This window comes from Myotis daubentonii, chromosome 4 (assembly GCF_963259705.1).
Source record: "Myotis daubentonii chromosome 4, mMyoDau2.1, whole genome shotgun sequence".
Taxonomy (NCBI): Eukaryota; Metazoa; Chordata; class Mammalia; order Chiroptera; family Vespertilionidae; genus Myotis; species Myotis daubentonii.
The window spans coordinates 111,928,234-111,945,871 of NC_081843.1; the positions used below are offsets into that span (position 1 = coordinate 111,928,234).

Below are 17,638 nucleotides of genomic sequence, written 5' to 3' on the forward strand. Positions count from 1 at the left end.
CCTAATCTCTCGTGGAGTTTACAGCCCAGTGGATAGAGACACACTATCAACAAATAAATAAGGAAAAGGTACCATAGGCCAGAGGGTGGTAAGTTCCATGGAGAGCAGTCAAGTGGGGTAGCGCAATGAGGAGCAGTGCTGGAGGTGGGTTGAATTGGAAGACAGTGGTCCGTGAAGGCTTGCCGGCAGGATGACATTTGAGCAATGGCCTGAATGAGGTGAGGGAGATAAATATTTGGTGAATGAATAAATGAATGCTCAAGCAGATTTAGCTATCCCCCTGAGGCCTGCAAATAAACAAATAAAAGATGACTTACTACTTATGCCTGGCTCGGCCACCGTCTCCCCCGAGGTCACTCAGGCTGATCTTGTGGTTGCCCCCTGCTCCTCCTTCTCCTCTCTCCCTTGGCTGCGGTCACTCCCAAAGGGCCTGCCGTGGGACACGAGGGGACAAACCCCAATCTTTTCTATAAACGGCCAGGCACTTTTTTTCTGGTTGGGAATAGACAGGGGCCGTGTGCGGCACTTGTTCCCTTTGTTCTGGGTTATGGGAGAGAGGTGCGGGGATGACTGACGTCTGCATGCCCACGCACGTGAGACGAGGCCATGCATATTTTGTTTGAGGCCACAGGGAAGTGAGCCAGACGTGAAAGCAGACAGAGCTAATAGAATGACTGAGCAGTGAGTCAAGGGCGAAGTGTGAAACCTTTGAGCTCCAGATTCCTCATCTTTGAAATGGGAGCAATGATGTAGTCATAATAGTAACAACACTAAGAGCTTCCCTGCCCACTGCACAGGCATATTATAGGAATAAAATGTGATAATGATATGAAGGAGCTTTATAAACTCTCCATCGCCATGTTATTAGAAAGGTTTGTCATTTTATCTTTGATGTTGTTGCTTATTTGAGGCAGGACTCAGTCTAAAGACTGGCCTCCCTCTGCTCTGCTGCCTGCACTGTGTGACGGTGACCTCTCTGAGCCTCAGTTTCCCCGCCTATCGAGGCATTATCCCTTAGGTGAGGTCATGCTGGCCAGTGGTTCCGGGCCTTCCTTCCCACTGGAATCATCTGGAGGGCTTTTGTAAATGCCCCTGTGCCCGTGGGCCCAACTCTGAAAACCACAGGTGTCTGTGCAGCAGCTTGGTAAACTGCAGAACATAACCTACCGTTTACGGGTGTATTTCAGTTGTTATTGATTGTTATTGATTGGATTGTTATTGATCGATGATCTCACAAGGGACTCGTTTCTCTGAAAATCAAACCAACGTGCCTTTTCTACCATCTGTCCAAAGTATCCCCTGGCCAGGAGGATTGAAACTCCCCCGAGTCCTAGTCTTGCCTTCCAGCCAGGCAGGCTGAGCGAAAATCCACCTGTGTCGGATCAGAGATGCTGCTGGGAGGCCGAGCACGTTAGTGGGATTGGTGTCTTCGGATTTTGAGCGATGCCTCCAGCCGTGGGGAGCACTCAGCATTCTGTTTTATTAAAGTGACTCCAGTGCAAAGGCATGCAAGGCACAGGGTGGTGATTTACCCCGATTCGATTAGGAGCCAGGAGATCTTTCTATTCAAGTCCCCATATGTGGAACCGATCCTGAGTCAGTGCCAGTCTGGACACACACTCTCTCTGCTAGTCCTGGGCCTTCAGCACGAAGCCAACACCACACACAGCACTCTCCCTCCTCAGGAGTGTCTGCACAGAGCACAATCTGACAGATGTTCTTCCTGTAGTGGAATCGCAGGTTCATGGGAGAGGCGTGAGGGAGGGGTCTGGAATCCGAGGTGGCCATTTTGCATCAGCCTCTATCCTATTTCTGATCACTTTCACAGAGCCCTGATGTTCTGACTAAACCACTGAGCTCTAATATGATGGTCATTTTATGTAGAAGTGATTTCCTTGTGGAAAGTTCCAGAGTGTTTCCCATCAAAGGCTATTGCCACAGTCTTTTCGCAGCAATCTGGAGAAGGGGCTGCGACATAAATGGATACACTAGACAAAAAATATGTATTTAGAAGGCATTGGGGGAGCCAGACGGATACCTACTCTCTAGGGGAGTGGTTCCCCGAATGTCCGGACCCATGGCTTTTTATTTACACATTTTTCCCTTTAACAAAGCAAACACACATATCAAAGGTAAGGTTGGGTAAACAATAAAGGATTATCAGGTTAGGGGAATTGCCTTCAGCTGTTCAGCCAGCAGCAGGTAATAATATGCAGATTTTTTTCAGCCCTGCTGAATATCAAAGTCCTTCAGCCTTCTGAGGACTTCTCACATTTATTATGCTAATTACTGTTGGTCTTTGCCTCCAGCAGGATATCTCAAAACAAGGAGCAAGATGAAACCCTTATTGGGAAACAATAAAATGTAAACTTGATCATTGCAGTGATAAACAATAATAATAATGACCACATGAGCAAGGGTCCTCCTGTGAAAGTTCACAGACAAATAAACGTGTAAATATGTGGTCTGGTGACGGACAGAGATGCTGCATTGCTATGGACACATGCACCGCACACACAGGAAGAGCTAGAGCTGTCGTCTCCCCACCTCAGGCCAGGGTTCTCTTCAAACTGCATTCCCAACTTTCAATGTCTGTCTCAAAGAGCAGCGGCCACACTCTCCTTGAAACCTTGCCGGCTCCCCTGCCAAAGACACACTGCTAAGCTGGCTCCATGTCTGGCGTTCGATAATTCATTCTCTTAGTGCACGGTTCATCCCAGGTCTTAAAATACTGTTCTGCTTTTTCACCTTCAGGGCTTCACTGATCACGTATTCATTCCACAAACAGTCATTGGCCATTGACTTTGGACAGAGCTTGTATAAAGGCCTTAATCTTGTCCCCTGGTGTGAGCTCACTAATCCGTCCTCCTGCTCTCCCCACTCTGAGCAGATTATGGCCTCTGTTTTCCAGACTAAACGTTGGCATTCTCTATGGGAAAGACAAGCCAGACTCCTGGAAATCGCAGGGGACATGTAGGGTTCCCTCCCTGTTAGTCCAGCCTCAGGCCATCTAACCAGAGTGGAGCAGCAGCTTAAGGGGACCCAGTGAGCTGAGGACCCCAACCCAGCAGACCCCAAAGGAAGCAGCTAACACAGTTCCTAACACTGAAAACAATGGGTGAATGTATTTAGAATTCGTCTGCAAAAAATGATATGTTTTGCACTGTTAGGACAAGAAAGGCATCTGAAATTTCATTTGGATGAATAATCAGGAGCTGTGGCAGGCAGTGCCCTAACTATTCAGCAGAGAACTGAGGGGGAAGGAAGATGCAGGGCCTCCCTACCATCTGAGCCTTGACAAGACTTAGCAAAATCCAAAGTCTGCCACTGGTGAATGTCTATCAAGAGTAGAATGAATTAAAAATTATGGCCTTTCCTTCGATGTAGTATGAATGATGATGAGTGAAATGAAGTGAAAATGGATTTTGTAAAACGACATGTAACAACAAGGCTGAATCATACGGCTTGAAATGAAAGGAGCCAGGCACACCCACTCAGAAAATGCATATTGTATGATGCTATTTATATAAAGTCCCAAAGTGGGCCAAACGAACCTGTGGTGTTCGAAGTCCAAAGAGTGCTTTCTGCGGGAGAGGGGTGGGTAGAGATTGGGAGAAGACACCAGGGGGGTTTCTGGGGTGCTATTAGTGTTCTCTTTCTGGACCTGGTTGTAACATGAGCTTCTTCACTTTGTGATAATTCGTTGAGCAGAATACTTATGATTTGTACATGTCTTATGTACGATGGTCTTTAAAGAAATCCAAACCTTGGATTGGGCAGCCCTGTCCATGGGAATTGGGCTTGCAATGGCTAGGGAGGGCCTCAGAATTCCTGCCTCCAATGCTAGGCCCATTTCTAGAGTCAGGGTAAATGATTCAAAAATCTGAGCAGACCATTAGGGCAACAGTGGCAAATGGGGCAGGGCAAGGTAGGGACTGGACTCGCTTTGGGGATCACCTGATACCAGGTCTTAGGAGCAATTCCCACAAAATGGTAGAGAGGAGATGGGTGGGTTTTAGGATTTGCTCAATTCTGGGCGCACCAAAATGTGCAGATTTGTAGACAGTGGAACCTCAGATCTGTTATTTTGAACTCTCAGGAGGCCACACCGCCTCTCTTCTTGGGGTCAGCACAGGCTATGGCCGCTATGGGACCGTGGCTCTGATTTTCCACCCAGGGGTGTGGCTCCTATTTCTCAGAACAGCAAGCTACCAGGGCAAAAATTGCCAGATTTCTTTCTCAACTCTTGGCCTGGGTAAAGACACATGGCTTAATGGAAAAGGGCAATGAAGGAAAGCTTTTGGAAAGAGAGGGTCTGAACAGGCTTGCCACTGATAAAGAAGGGGGCGGTCTGAGGGGTCACACCACCGTGGGACAGAGCAGGTGGGAAGGCATGTCTGAGTGAGATGATGGGAAGACACTAAAGATGGGAGAGTCCGTGAGGATTCAGAAGCGAGGAAGCCAGGCAGCTGGTCATGGGCAAGGTGTGGGAGCGGCTGACTTGCTACAAACCTGCTCTTTGATTCCAAATCTTCTATTTCCAAACCAGAGTCACACCCAGGGAGCTAGTGAGGAGTGAAGCCAAGATAATTGGCCTGGGGCAGAGGTGTGGGGCTGACTTTTTCCTAATCGGACTCCAAATATTTGGAGCCATTTGCCACTCTCGCTCTCACTAAAAATTAGGTGTTCCGCTCCAACTGGGATGAGTCATCTTGATCAAGGTCCTGTTTACGATGGGAGAGTGGATTCAGAGAGGCAGACACCAAGTTCAAATCCAGCCTAGTGTCCGTCAGCCATAAAACATGGCCAGTGCCAGCGGAGGTGGGCCTAGTGCTGGGCAAAGCCAGCAGGTGAGAGCAGGACTCACATTCAGCACAGCTCCCTCAGGAGTGAGCAGCTGGGATTCTCTTTCTCTCTGAAGGTTTACGTACCCGACCGTGTTTGTTTTGCTGGAGGGCAGGATGTGGAATGAGTGGGAAAATCGTTATCGAAACACAATAATGACACCACTATTCGTAAGTCTACTTCCCCGGCTTAGGTGTTTCAAGGCATCAGAAAGTGTGCATGGCTAGTAACCAAATTGCAGGATAGTCAAGGAAATCCTGGAGAGAAAAAAAAATGGTTTCTTTTTAGTACAGAAAATACTTTCTGAAAGCATTTTTATATGAAAACGTTACCGAGGAGAGTTTCTTGGAGCCTGGATCAGTGCACCAGAAAGTATAAGCAATGACAGCATCTGCTCTTGCTGCCCCCACCCTGTTCCCCATCCAGGCATTTCTTTTGCAAAACACGTGGAGTCCCAATTCTGAGGACAAGTCTGGATAGCTCGTGGCCTCGCCCGAAGGTGTGGTTTAAAACCTGTCGCTCTCAAGCTTTTTGATGCAATGGCCCGAAGAGCAGGGCGCTCTCAATACAAGCACATTATAGGACTTTGTCAGCCAGTGGGAGGAATTGCCATCCCCAAGCCCAGCTAAGATCACCAGATCTCCAGGACAAAGAACTTGTCTGGGGCCAGCGGGCCCTAAACAAGCTGGGTTAGTGGCAGTCAAGTGTTTGAGATGCCCAGGCACCAGTGGGGCGGGTAACTGAGATGACCGCTCTGGGCCCTGGCTCTCCTGGCCCCGTCCCGCCCAAGGCTTGGCCGGCCGGCTGCTGTTGTCTCCGTTGTCTCTCCCCACCGAAGGGAGAATAATCGCACCGGCGGTCACAGACTGTCCGCCAGTCGGGATGGTTCCTCAGATGTGCTCAGATTTGCCAGATTTCTCTCTCATGTGAGTTTACTTACTAACCTGCTCTGTGCTTCAGCTTCCGCACCTGTTCAAGGGGGCTACCGGTGGGGCTATGTGAGGGTTAAATGAAATGTAAGTAATTCGGGTACTTAGCACAGTGTTCAGCCCCTAGTAAGTGCTCCATGGATAAGCCCATTATGAGTCTTTAACAGCTTGACTTCAGTAGATGATTCTGAGGAGTTAGATGGACCCGGTGGTTTAGAATGTAAAGTCTGGAAAAGCAAACTGGCCACCTCCCGGAGCCCCAGTGTAAGAGACTCGCTGAGGACACCCGTATATCCCAACTCTTTATTGTCACTAAGACTTCATTTCTGAGAATGTTGGGGGAATGGGAGCAGGTGGACAAAGCTTTCAGGAAGCCCATAGGGGGTGTCCAGCTGGCAAATGGGGAACCGCCCTCTGACCAGGAGAAATGGGCAAAGGCTGGCCTTCTGGGGGCTCATCAGATAATACTCAGTCCTTTCAAATGTCCCCCAGATGAGCAGCCTTGCCCCTGGGTATTCTTCCCTTGGTTTAAAAAAAAAATTTTTTTTAAGGAAACTGTATGCTTTGTTTTTCCAAGCAGCTGCACTCAGTTCATCCACTCTGTTGTTTTCTGAGAGCTGCGTGGAGTCTAAAGAAAAGGACATTTAGAGGCTCTGAAACTGGTTCCAAGGGTAAAATAATATTAATAATAAATTTCGTGAAACTCTCAACCCTGCAGGTTCAATCTTACTTAACACTCGGCACCCAAGGGACTTGAGTTATTACTGGGTTTGTCATTCCTTGTTTATGGGGCTTTTCCAAAGGGGAGAGAGAAACCACATGGAAGTTCACCAGAGTTCACCGCGTGGTTCATGGCCATGCCTGTAGCCAAGATTTCCAGATCCTTCTCAGCCTGCACCTCCCGAGGAAGCCCCCCCCCTGCTACCCCCCCCCGCCCCCACTGTGTGGCATCAATGAGGCCGAGTTGGAGTTGTGCCGAGGGCACCGACGGTCCACTGCTTTGCGTTTGGCGTCAGAGCAAAGCCCTCCCTGGGTGGCCCCGCGTCCCTTCGCACCCACAGGGCCATGTGTTGTTAGGTGCCTGCTGGGCGGAAGAGAGCAGTTTTCTTTGGGGTGTGCGAAAGGAGCCGACTGCCATGGCTGCCCTTGAATGTTGTCATCTGATGACCTCTGCTGGTGGGATTTCCCCCAGCATGTGCACATAGATGCCTCCGAGCCCAGCCATCGGACCATGCTCCTCTCCCGGCATTCCTTCCCTCCTGGCTTGTCCTTCACTGAAAGCAGGGAGCAAGAGTCCTTTGCAAACACCCAGAATCAAGGGGTGCCTGGGCCCGACCCGGCTGTCCTCTCTAAAAGCTGGCCTGCCGCCCTCTCTTCCAGTGAGCCTCTGACTCCCGCGGACTCAGAAGGCAGCCAACATGACGGGAAACGTGCGGTCCATGTGTGTCTGGATTTTGCTCCTTTTTCTCCACATCCGTCTTCTGAACGGTAAGTAAGAGCCGCCCTGCTCTCTTTAGGGGGGGAAGGGAGGGGGTGTTTGCTGGGAGGATGGAGCGTCCTCGCTGTCCTCTTGCCGTGCAGTTCTGAGAACTGAAAATGTGCTGCTAGGACGTTGTTTGCAGTGTATTTGGCACCATTCGTGAGTGCAAACTCTCAGTGCAAAGCTTGTCTCCGTGCGGACTTGCACCTTCATCCCGGGGTGCAGCGAAGCAGATCCGCACCGGGACTGGGGCTGCGGCCGGGCTGGCAGCCACCAGCTGTGGAACCTCGAGCCCCAACCTAATCGCTGTGGGTTCCCACCTTTTCAACTTGAGGAGAGTGATGGTGCCTCCACCTCAAATGAAATACTGTCTGTGAAAAATCTTAGAAAACCTATAAAGAGAGAAGAGGGAGTGTTGTTGCCTGGCGGGAAATGGGTGCAGCCAACTCGACCGCCTGTGCTAATGGGGCCAATGAGTTCACAGCTACCCCAGACTGTGCACCTGCGTGTCTACCCTTCATATTTCTGGGTGTGTATACTTTGGGGTGCCCCTGTGTGTATATTAACGTCTCCATATGGGCCTGATTGCAACTGTTTCTCTGTGTGCACCTGTGTGGGTATCCGTCTGCATGTGCACCTCTGTGTGTGGGTATATTTCTGAGTGTGTACCAGTGCGTACGTCTCTCAGCATGCACTTGAGTATACTTCTGTGTGTTTCTAATGCGGGCTCCATGGACCTATGTGTGGGCCCGTGTGTAGGTGCCTAGGTGGCTGTCCCTGGGTCTGTGTGCACTTCATGGAGGTAAGGCAACAGTCCATTCATTTTAACTGTCTCCTCTAAAGTGGGTGAAGGGAACATTTGATCACTTTACGGTCCTCTATGGCGTTTCCAGAGGCACTGCCAGCAGCCAGTGAAATGTGAGAGACTTTCAGAGAGAGAGCAAAGGGAAGCAGAGAGGGGGAGAATCCACGGGGAAACGCTAAGAGCTCAGATCAGCAGCAGTGGCCTGTCTGCTCAGTTCTGAGCCACAGGGCTTGGGTTTTTTAAATAAACTTTTCTTCCTACTTCACACACTCCTCCTCCCAGCCATGATGAGAACCAAACAAAACCCAAGCCCTCGCATCAGCCTGTGACATTGCCCGAGAGGACGAGCAGTGTGACAGCCGTGGGCAGCACGAGCGCCAGGCGGGCTGGAGGGCCGTTTGGGGGGGCTTGGAGCTGCGGTGCGGCTCAGCCGACCATCAGCCCGGGGCCTCGGCCCAGCCTGCGAGATGCCATTCACTAAATCCTGCTTTCTGACCAGTGTTGCCTGGTGCCCACTCGCCCCATCTTTTGGTTCCGCTGCTCCGCTAGAAGTTCTGGCTCAGGAGCCAGCATGAGGGGTGAGGAGAAAAGAGAGGGAATCCCTGCCCCCTGGTGGCTGAGACCTCCACCTGACAGCTCTCCTTCCAGCTCCTGACTCCAAACTAAGCTGCAGGCTCCCGGCTCAGGGAAAAGGACTGACAGGGCCAACTCTCAGGGCCACACATGCCCTCCGGGACCTGGCAGATAAGGAAGAGAGGAGGGGCCAGCTCACCAAAAACTTCGGGGCTTAGGCAACTAAAACATTCTGTTCCCTTGACGTTGTATTTTCCACGTCACCTCTTTCAGACCTTCTAGCTTCCAGCTGGGCCTGGGCAGTCATCATGGTAGCTCCGAGCCAAGAGACCAGCTCCCCACTCCCCCACTTCTCTCCATGGTTCCTGTCTCCCAGAAGCCATAGCATTGCAAGGAAGCCCATCGTCCCTCACCACATAAAAGCCCAAGGAGAGAGGGAAATGTGAAAGGAAAAGACACTGATAACCAGGATTCAGAAATGGGGGTGGGGGCAACGGGGAGATGTACTGTGAGATAGGGTTACAGGTCAAAGTGGAGTGGAACTAAGGAAAAATGAAGGGGAAAGGAAGGAAAGGAGACGGGAAGGGGGAGGGGAAGGAGGAAGCTGAGGGAGGAGCACCCGTGACACAATGAATCACAAAAGTCCCTTGTGAGGAAATGACAGAAAGATGTAGATCAATGAGCAGAGTGACAAGTGCCAGAGAGCACTGTGGTAACAAAGGGGGAGAATTCATTTTACTGCCACCCTCATGCCGTGGGTGGGTACCAGCTGCATAGACTCCATGGGCTTACAGAAGGGAGCACACTCCTCAGCCCATCCTACTCCTGATGCTCACTCTCTGTTGGAATTTCACAGTTTGTCACTTGATCCTAGATTGCTGTTATCTCCATCTCACACAGTACACACACCACCACCACCACCACCACCACCACCACCACCACCACCACCATCTCTCCATTACCACTGCAAAGCTCTCTCCCTTTCTCGCACTCTCTTCCTTCCTCTCTCTTTCATCCTCTCTTTCTGTTCTTCTCTCTCTCTCTCTCTCTCTCTCTCTCTCTCTCTCTCTCTCTCCCTCCTTCCCTCCCCATCCAGCCAACAAGGGGCAGCCCACGGAGGAGGGTTGTTAGATGCTAGCACTTGGGCATGTCTGAGCCCCCCACCCCTAGGCCTCTTCACCCAAGACCCCCTCACTGGCAGGGTCCCATAAACCTGCTTTTGTCACCAGCAGGATGATCGAATTCTTGAATGGACCTTGAGATTGATTCCAGTAGCTTCTGGCTTTTTCTAGGACAGTCACCTCCTGGGAAGCCCAAGATCTCGAAATGCCGCTCCACCGAAAAGGAGACCTTCTCGTGCTGGTGGAAGCCGGGGCCGGACGGAGGACTTCCCACCAACTACACGCTCACCTACCGCAAGGAAGGGTGAGTGTGCCCGCTCTCCAGGCAACGCAGGGCTGCTTCTGAGTGAGAACTCGCACACGGCCCCGGGTGGCCGCTAACAAGGCTCTTTCTTCCGGGGAAGGGACCCCAGCATCCACGTCCACATTCTCCTGTCATGTCCGTGAAGCGCCATCTCAATGTGCGTCAGCTCATCCGCCAGCTCAGCAATCCCACGTAGTGGCCCCATATCCGGGGTTTTGCTTTCCAGGGTTTTAGTGACTAGCGATCAGCCACAGTCCAAAAGTATTAAATGGACAATTCCAAAAAATAAACAGTCCCTACCTTTTAAATTTTGTGCCATTCTGAGTCACATGATGAAATTTCACACTATCCTGCTTCATCCCACCTGGGATGTGAGTCATCCCTTTGTCATCCCCTCTAGCTACCCGCCTGTTAGTCACTTGGGTTATCAGATCCATCAAGTAGCCCGATAGTAACCTAACGCTATGTCACATGCCTGTGTCCTCCTCATTTCATCTCATCACGTCAGCCTGTATCACCTCACTTCATCAGAAGGGTGAGTACAGTAGCATAAGGTATTTTGAGAGTGAGAGAGAGAGAGAGAGAGAAAGAACATAAATATAACTTTCATTGTAGCATATTGTTATAATTGTTCTACTTTAATATTAGTTATTGTTGTTAATCTCTTACTGTACCTAATTTATAAAATTAAACTTTATCACAGGTATGTATGTATGTATAGAAAAACAACAGTATATATGTGGTTCGACGCCCTAGCATTCCAGGCATCTACTTTGGGTCTTAGAACATAGCCCCATGGATCAGGAGTGACTCCAATAGCAATGTTTCCAATTGCCTGTCCCAGACTCAGGCTGCAGCCCAAGGTCCCATGTAAGTGTTGGCTGAGTGTTAGTTCATTTTAAATGCTTATCTGTAAGCCTGCTGCTATTTATAATTATTTAGTAATAATTACTTTTGCAACATAAAAAGACAACCATGGGACATTAGCTTTTCAAACTAGTTTTGTGTCCAAGAAAATTAAAAGCCCTCTAGGAAGGTGAGGTTTTTCCCTTAGGAAATTGCTAATCCCAGATCCTTGATCTCCCAGAGGGTGTATTTGGAGCCCAGGTTGCAGGGCGAACTGAAAGAGGTCATCTGTGGGTGAGGATTTCGTTTCCCCTCAGGGAGAGTCCCCTGGAAATCCAGGGAGAGCCATCTCCTTCCCCAGGGAAGCACCACTTACCGGTAGCAGCAGCTGGCCCACCGCCCAGCGCCTGCACTCTGTGTACACAGAGCTGTCAGCCTGTCTGGGGCCCACAGGGTGTCAAGTCACCCATTCAGGGGCTCCACTGGCAACCCGAATGGGATGCTCCCCCACACCTGTGGGGAGCGTCTTGTGTGGAGGCCCCCAAGGCTCGGGACAACAGACTGATGAGCCTCTTGGGCCTGAAATATCTTTCTTCACAGTCACATCACTGGTGCATCAGCTTTTATTCTCTTGCACCTTTTTTAAATGAAATGTAATTCAATCTTCATGTGCAACGAATGCTGCATGTGCATGCCCCCTGAGTGTTAGGTGCAGGGGAAGGTCCCTGTTTCCTGAGATGACCCAGGGGCGGGACCTCTGGCATGGTGGTGCCTTGGCTGTTGAAAGTTCCAGCATATATTGGCATATGTCAGGGGGCATATGTCACAAAGCCCACCAGATACCATAGAAAGGAAGGGTTGATGAGAAGCAGAGTCAGCAAGCTCTGAAGTGACACTTCCACCCACTTCCCCAGCATTCTCTCTCCCAGGGCACAAAGCTTGGGGGTGCCGTTCTTCAGCGCTGATCCCCAAAATCCAGTGGTATTGATCTATTAAGAAAAAAACTAGGCTCTTTTTACTACTTTCTCACTCACTCCTAGTGTATAATATGTTGCAGAAATCCGTTCATCTATGAATGTCCAGACTACAAAACCAGTGGCCCCAACTCCTGTTACTTTGACAAGAAGCACACCTCCATTTGGACAATGTACGTCATCACAGTAAACGCCACGAACCAGATGGGCAGCAACTCCTCAGATCCGCATTATGTGGATGTGACTTACATAGGTAAGGGGGTGGGTGAGGAATTTCTTACCCCATCACAGATCTACCAAGAGTCAAACTTCATTTGAGTCTTCCTGGCTTATGGATGAATCACCAGAGAGAAAGATGAGAAAATTCACACTATTCTCATCAACTGAGAATTTGTATGGAATCATTCATGACAGTGTTTGGGGTCCTTGTGTTTCTCTTCTTCCCTTTGACCTTTCTTCCCATCCCCTTGCACCCAACAGGAGTGTTCTATTTGTGCTTCTCTTATCAATCCTTCCCTCCAGCCCTCCTCCTGCAATCAATGTCCCCTTCCCCCGAGGCGAGCTGGGATTTCAGTTCTCTCCTCCCGGAGGACAGAGCGGCTCACCAGAGTAGCAGCTCTTGAAGTTCATCTGCTTCTACACCCACAGGACCAGCTCCAGCTGCTTTGCCCAAATTGAATTCTCAATGTACACATACTTCTTAGCAACTGGAACTCTTCTTTTACAAATAAAGAATTTGGGGAGTAAAGCATGTTGCTTGAACCGCAGGCTGAAGGCCACAACCACACGTACCAGGTTTGCGGACCCCATTAGCAAAGCAAAACAAAATCAGCCCAAGAGCTGTTCCTTGCTTTGCATGATCCACATTAAGCTGCAGGGCAAGAAGGCATCACTGCAGCGGCCTCTGTGGTTTAGCAGGGATGACAAAGGGAATCTTAGGACAAGACATGGGTTAGCCAGGACTGGGGTCAGCCCTCATCTTTGATAATAATCTAGGGAGAAGTATTAGACTCAAGGTTACCTAAGATTTACCTAATGCCACCCAACAAGGGAAATTAGGCTGGGAATCTCAAATACGCACGTGCATGTCATTGCCTTGTCATGTTATCAGTGGCTGATAACACCAACTGGCTCATATTTGAATGTTTTCTGCCCCCAGCAAATCATTGCAATGAGCATGGAGGTAGGAAGTGAGTTGAATCTTAGTTTAGGAAAATCCACAAGGTAACCCACTGACAAGTCAGAATACAATAAATTTCAGTCATATAAATTTACTTGAGATATGAAGTCTTTAAGATGCTAAATGCCAAAGAATTTCTTCTTTATGGTTCTTTCTTGAATTGTGTTGCCCTCAAAGATTCAACTAGTATTTGAGAGCAAAACAGTGAAAGCAAGAAAAGTTTCTAAAATGAGTAACTGCTATATCACTTGAAAGCAGTGATTCTCAACTGGGGTCTATTTTGCCTCCCACAGATATTTGGCAATGGCAGGAGACACTTTTTAAAAAATATATATTTTACTGTATTTTTACAGAGAGGAAGGGAGAGGGATAGAGAGTTAGGAACATTGATGAGAGAGAAACATCGATCAGCTGCCTCCTGCACACCCCCTACTGGGGATGTGCCCGCAACCAAGGTCCATGCCCTTGACCGGAATCAAACCTGGGAGCTTTCAGTCTGCAGGCTGACGCTCTATCCACTGAGCCAAACCGGTTAGGGCCATTTTTTTTATTATCATAGCCCAGGGAGGGGAGACGAGGGTATTACTGACATCTAATAGGCAGAGACCAGAGATGCCGCTCAGCACCCCCCAATGCTCAGGTTGGCCCCCACAACCAAGAATTACCTGATCCAAAATACAGGTGATGCTGAGGGTGAGAAACCGCTTTAAAGAATTCACCCTGGACATTGTACACGGACTTCTGCACAATATTTTTTTGATCAGAGGCATTTCTCAGAATTGTTTAACTTAAAACTTATATTGAATAACTGATGTTTGTTTAGTGAGTGCATATAAAATAATCTTGCTTAGGCATTTACTTAGTAACATAGAAGCATTAGGATTAGTGGCAAATTTTCTGACGTTCCTTTTGTAGGTAATTGCAGGTTATAATGTCAAGTACACCATAGCTACATTCACTCTTATGCCACCTGGTGTGGAGAGTGGGCTGAGGAGGTAATAAATGAAGAGAGACAGTATTACTGACTAGCAAGACGGAGACTAGGATAAGGCAAGCCAGGGTTCTAGGCAGCTCACTCTCAAAGAGGCACTCACAGACTTGTACTTGAAGGAATATGAGAGTAAGTGCCTCCTTATTTTTTTTAACATGGTAATATACACATAACATAAAATTCACCATTTTAACCATTTTAAAGTATGTAATTTACTGCTCAGTATTAGTTCATTCTCAATGTTATGCAACCATCACCACTCTCTAGTTCCAGGAAACTTTCATGACTCCAAATACCCATTAAGTAGTTATTCCAGATTTCCGCCCTTACTCCAGCTCCACTAATCTGCATTCTTTCTCTACAGATTTGCCTATTCTGGGTATGTTATATATATATGGAGTCATATCATATGTGGTCTTCTTTCACATAGTGTAATGTTCTCAAGATTCATCCATGTTATAGCCTGTATCAATACATACTTCCTCCCTCTTTATGGCTGAATAATGTTTCATTCTATGGATATTGTTTAGCCATTCATCAGTTGATGGACAATTGGGTTGTTTTCACCTATTGGCTATTGTGAATAGAGCTGCTCTGAACATTCATGGATGAGTTTTTGTTTGAACACCTGCCTTCATTTCTTTTAGTATGTTGGCTAGGACATGAAATTGATGGGTGACGTGACTTAATATTTAACCTTTTGAGTAAGTTCCAGACTTTTTCCACAGCATTGCACCATTTTACATTCCCACCAGCAATGTATGAGGGAATGTCTCCAACACTCTCATCTGTTATTTTGCATTTCTTGAATTTCAACCATCCTAAGTGGGGATGAAATGGTATCTCGTTGTGATTTTGATTTGCATTTCCCAAATGACTGATGACTCTATGGGTCTTTCGTGTGCTTGTTGGCCATTTGTTCCTCCTGAAACTTTTCATCCTACATATCTCCCTTGCTTCAACCTGATCCCAACTCTGCTGACCAGCACCTGACATCAAAGACAAGGTGTCTCTTAAGCAGGGTGGAGTGAAACAGGAAGTCATATAGTTTTGTGTTCAAATACCCCTTTTACTAAATATGGGATATCTCTCCTATTTTCAGTTGAACCAGATCCTCCAATAAACCTGATTTTGGAAGTAAAACATCCAGAAGACCAAAAACCGTACCTGTGGATAAAATGGTTTCCACCTACCCAGGTCGACGTAAGATCCGGCTGGCTCACACTACAATATGAAATTCGATTAAAGCCTGAAAAAGAAAATGAGTGGGAGGTGAGTCAACCACGAGCATTTGGAAGGAACCATGTCCTTTGACAAAGATTAAACCCTTGCTACGGGGAACAGGTCTTTCCTCCTAACTACTGGGCATCATGTTGCCCTCCTGATGCTGATGTCGAAGGGCCTTATCCCCTCCCTTGGGGTTGATGGGGTGCATCTTCACAGCTCTCCCAAGGCTAATCCCTTCTTTGCACTGAACAATCTCTTCCACCAGGTTTCCAAACCACCTCCTTCAGAATATCATAGATCTAGACACCTATGAGAGTACTTCAGTGGCACTAAGTGGGAGGAAAAAATCTCAGTGTAAGCAGTCAATGGCCAGTGGCATTTTTATTCACTTCAAATTATTTTAATGTAAAGAAATAATACAAGAGGCTCTGGCCGGGTAGCTTTTTTGGTTGGCGTGTTGTCCTGATATGCCAAAGTTGTGGGTTCAATCCTCAGGTAGGACACATACAAGAAGCAGCCAATGAATGAACGAGTAAGTAGAACAACGAAATCAATGTTCTCTCTCTGTCTCTCAAATAAATGTTTTAAAAATAATAAATAATACAATAAATTATAGGCATTCTGACATTCCACTTTAAGTACTTTGGGTCAGTGGTCGGCAACCGGTGGTCCACAGACCAGTGGTGGTCCGTGAGGTTTGAATGGTTGGCAACCACTGCTTTAGATTGTCTCTTTTAGAAAGGAAACATTTTTAAACATAGCCCAAATAAAATCAGACATTGAAAATTAAATAAAATTTTTACATAATTCAAGTAGCCTGTCCGTATTTTAGTTCCTCCAATTGCTTCAAAAAAAAATGTCTTTAACAGCTAGTTTGTCCAGACCAGCATCCATCCAGGACAATGCACGTGACTGCTCATTAGTTATGTGCCTTCAGTCTCAGTGTGCTCAGTCCCGTAGAATGCTCTCTCTTTTGCATTAATCTGATTAATTCTTTGTGAGGCCATTTTGCTAATTTCTCTGCCCCTATATTTCCTGTAACCAGACATTAGATCTAAAGAATTGATTAGATTCGGGTTAGACAGTTTGGGGCAAGAGGACTTCAGAGGTGACATTATATTACTTCCTATCACATCATGTCAGGGGACACAAACCATCTGGTTGACCTCATACATGATGCTAAAACTGACCCCTGGTTTAGGGGTCAACCTGGTCCCTGAATTGTAAAGTCACATTTAATTTGTGCACTATTGCATCCCAGTTCTCTAGTGGCTTTACTTGAATGATCCTTGAATCAATTACTTCTTCGGGGTTCACAAAATAACTATTTTACGATGTTATTAACTGGTCACCTTCTGTAAAGTGGAATTTTGAAGGCAGTGAGGAGGGTGCGGAATATTTGTCTTTCTGAAATAGAGTTCCAAATGGAGAGGTAGAAAACCTGTTAATTTTTGTGTGAACAATGTTTCAGAGTGAAAAGGGATGGGCTGAGAGGGTAGAATGGTGAGAGCAAGGTATCTACTAAGTCTGATCGCCTGGCCTCACTCCTCCAACAGTTTCTTCTCTAAGGGAAAAGTCTGTTTCTTCAGAACATAAGCCAGAGTGACTTCTGTTTTCCTTGCTTCTCCTTAGGTTCATTTCACCGGGCAGCAAACTCAGTTTAAGATTTTCAGCTTATATCCAGGAAAGAAATACCTTGTCCAGGTTCGCTGCAAGCCAGACCACGGATTCTGGAGTGAGTGGGGCCCAGAAGGCTCCATTCACATACCTGATGGTGAGTGTCTTGGCTCCGTTTTGCTTATATCCTTAAATATTTTTAGAATAGAATGGATATAGTAAATTTGGGTGTCATCACTACTAATAGAGAAACTATTTTGAGCCTTACTAAGAGGGATGAGTAGAGGTACGAATATCATTTCTCTACCCAACACAAAGACACTTGGAAGTGTAGCAGTGTTGCGGTCACTGTCGGTGAGGACCAGTTTCTAAAGCTGCAGACATGGGCTTGGTGTGCATCAGAGGGCTTGATGGTCATTCTGCCTTCCCTGTCTGCCCATCCTTGTCATTTAGTCAAGGTCATCATCTAGTTCTCCCAGAATTTATAAGGTGGTTTCCCATCATAAGGGCCTGAGCTGAACTGATTTTCAGTCTCTCATGTCAATTCCACGTTGGTCTCTTAGTTACGGCACAGTAAGTGAGAGGCCCATGATTCTAACAGTGCCATTAAACATGGCGCCTTGGATTTCAGAAGAGAACAATTCATCGTGCATGTCCAAAGTACTTTACGGTTTACAAAGTCTTCCCCTTGTTTGGTCCTCCCAACCCTCTGAGGTATTCAGAGAGAATAGACTTGCCATTAAGAA

The 17,638-nt window shown here is 47.5% G+C and overlaps 1 protein-coding gene across 10 annotated transcripts in view; it reads left to right on the forward strand.

Annotated features, from left to right (window-relative positions):
• Positions 1–17,638, forward strand: part of PRLR (prolactin receptor) — a 130,811-nt gene that overhangs the window by 99,069 nt on the left and 14,104 nt on the right. Inside the window, exons 1-6 of one of the 10 annotated variants that reach the window (XM_059694951.1) lie at positions 7,155–7,262; positions 7,642–7,783; positions 9,925–10,057; positions 11,961–12,130; positions 15,151–15,320; positions 16,908–17,049. In XM_059694951.1, coding sequence (XP_059550934.1) covers positions 7,687–7,783; positions 9,925–10,057; positions 11,961–12,130; positions 15,151–15,320; positions 16,908–17,049 — 712 coding nt within the window. In that variant the 5' untranslated portion in view covers positions 7,155–7,262; positions 7,642–7,686. Of the gene's footprint in view, positions 1–7,154; positions 7,263–7,641; positions 7,784–7,838; positions 8,638–9,907; positions 10,058–10,089; positions 10,593–11,943; positions 12,131–15,150; positions 15,321–16,907; positions 17,050–17,638 lie in introns of those variants that run through there. The other 9 variants (XM_059694952.1, XM_059694950.1, XM_059694955.1 and 6 more) reach the window with 9 other exon arrangements.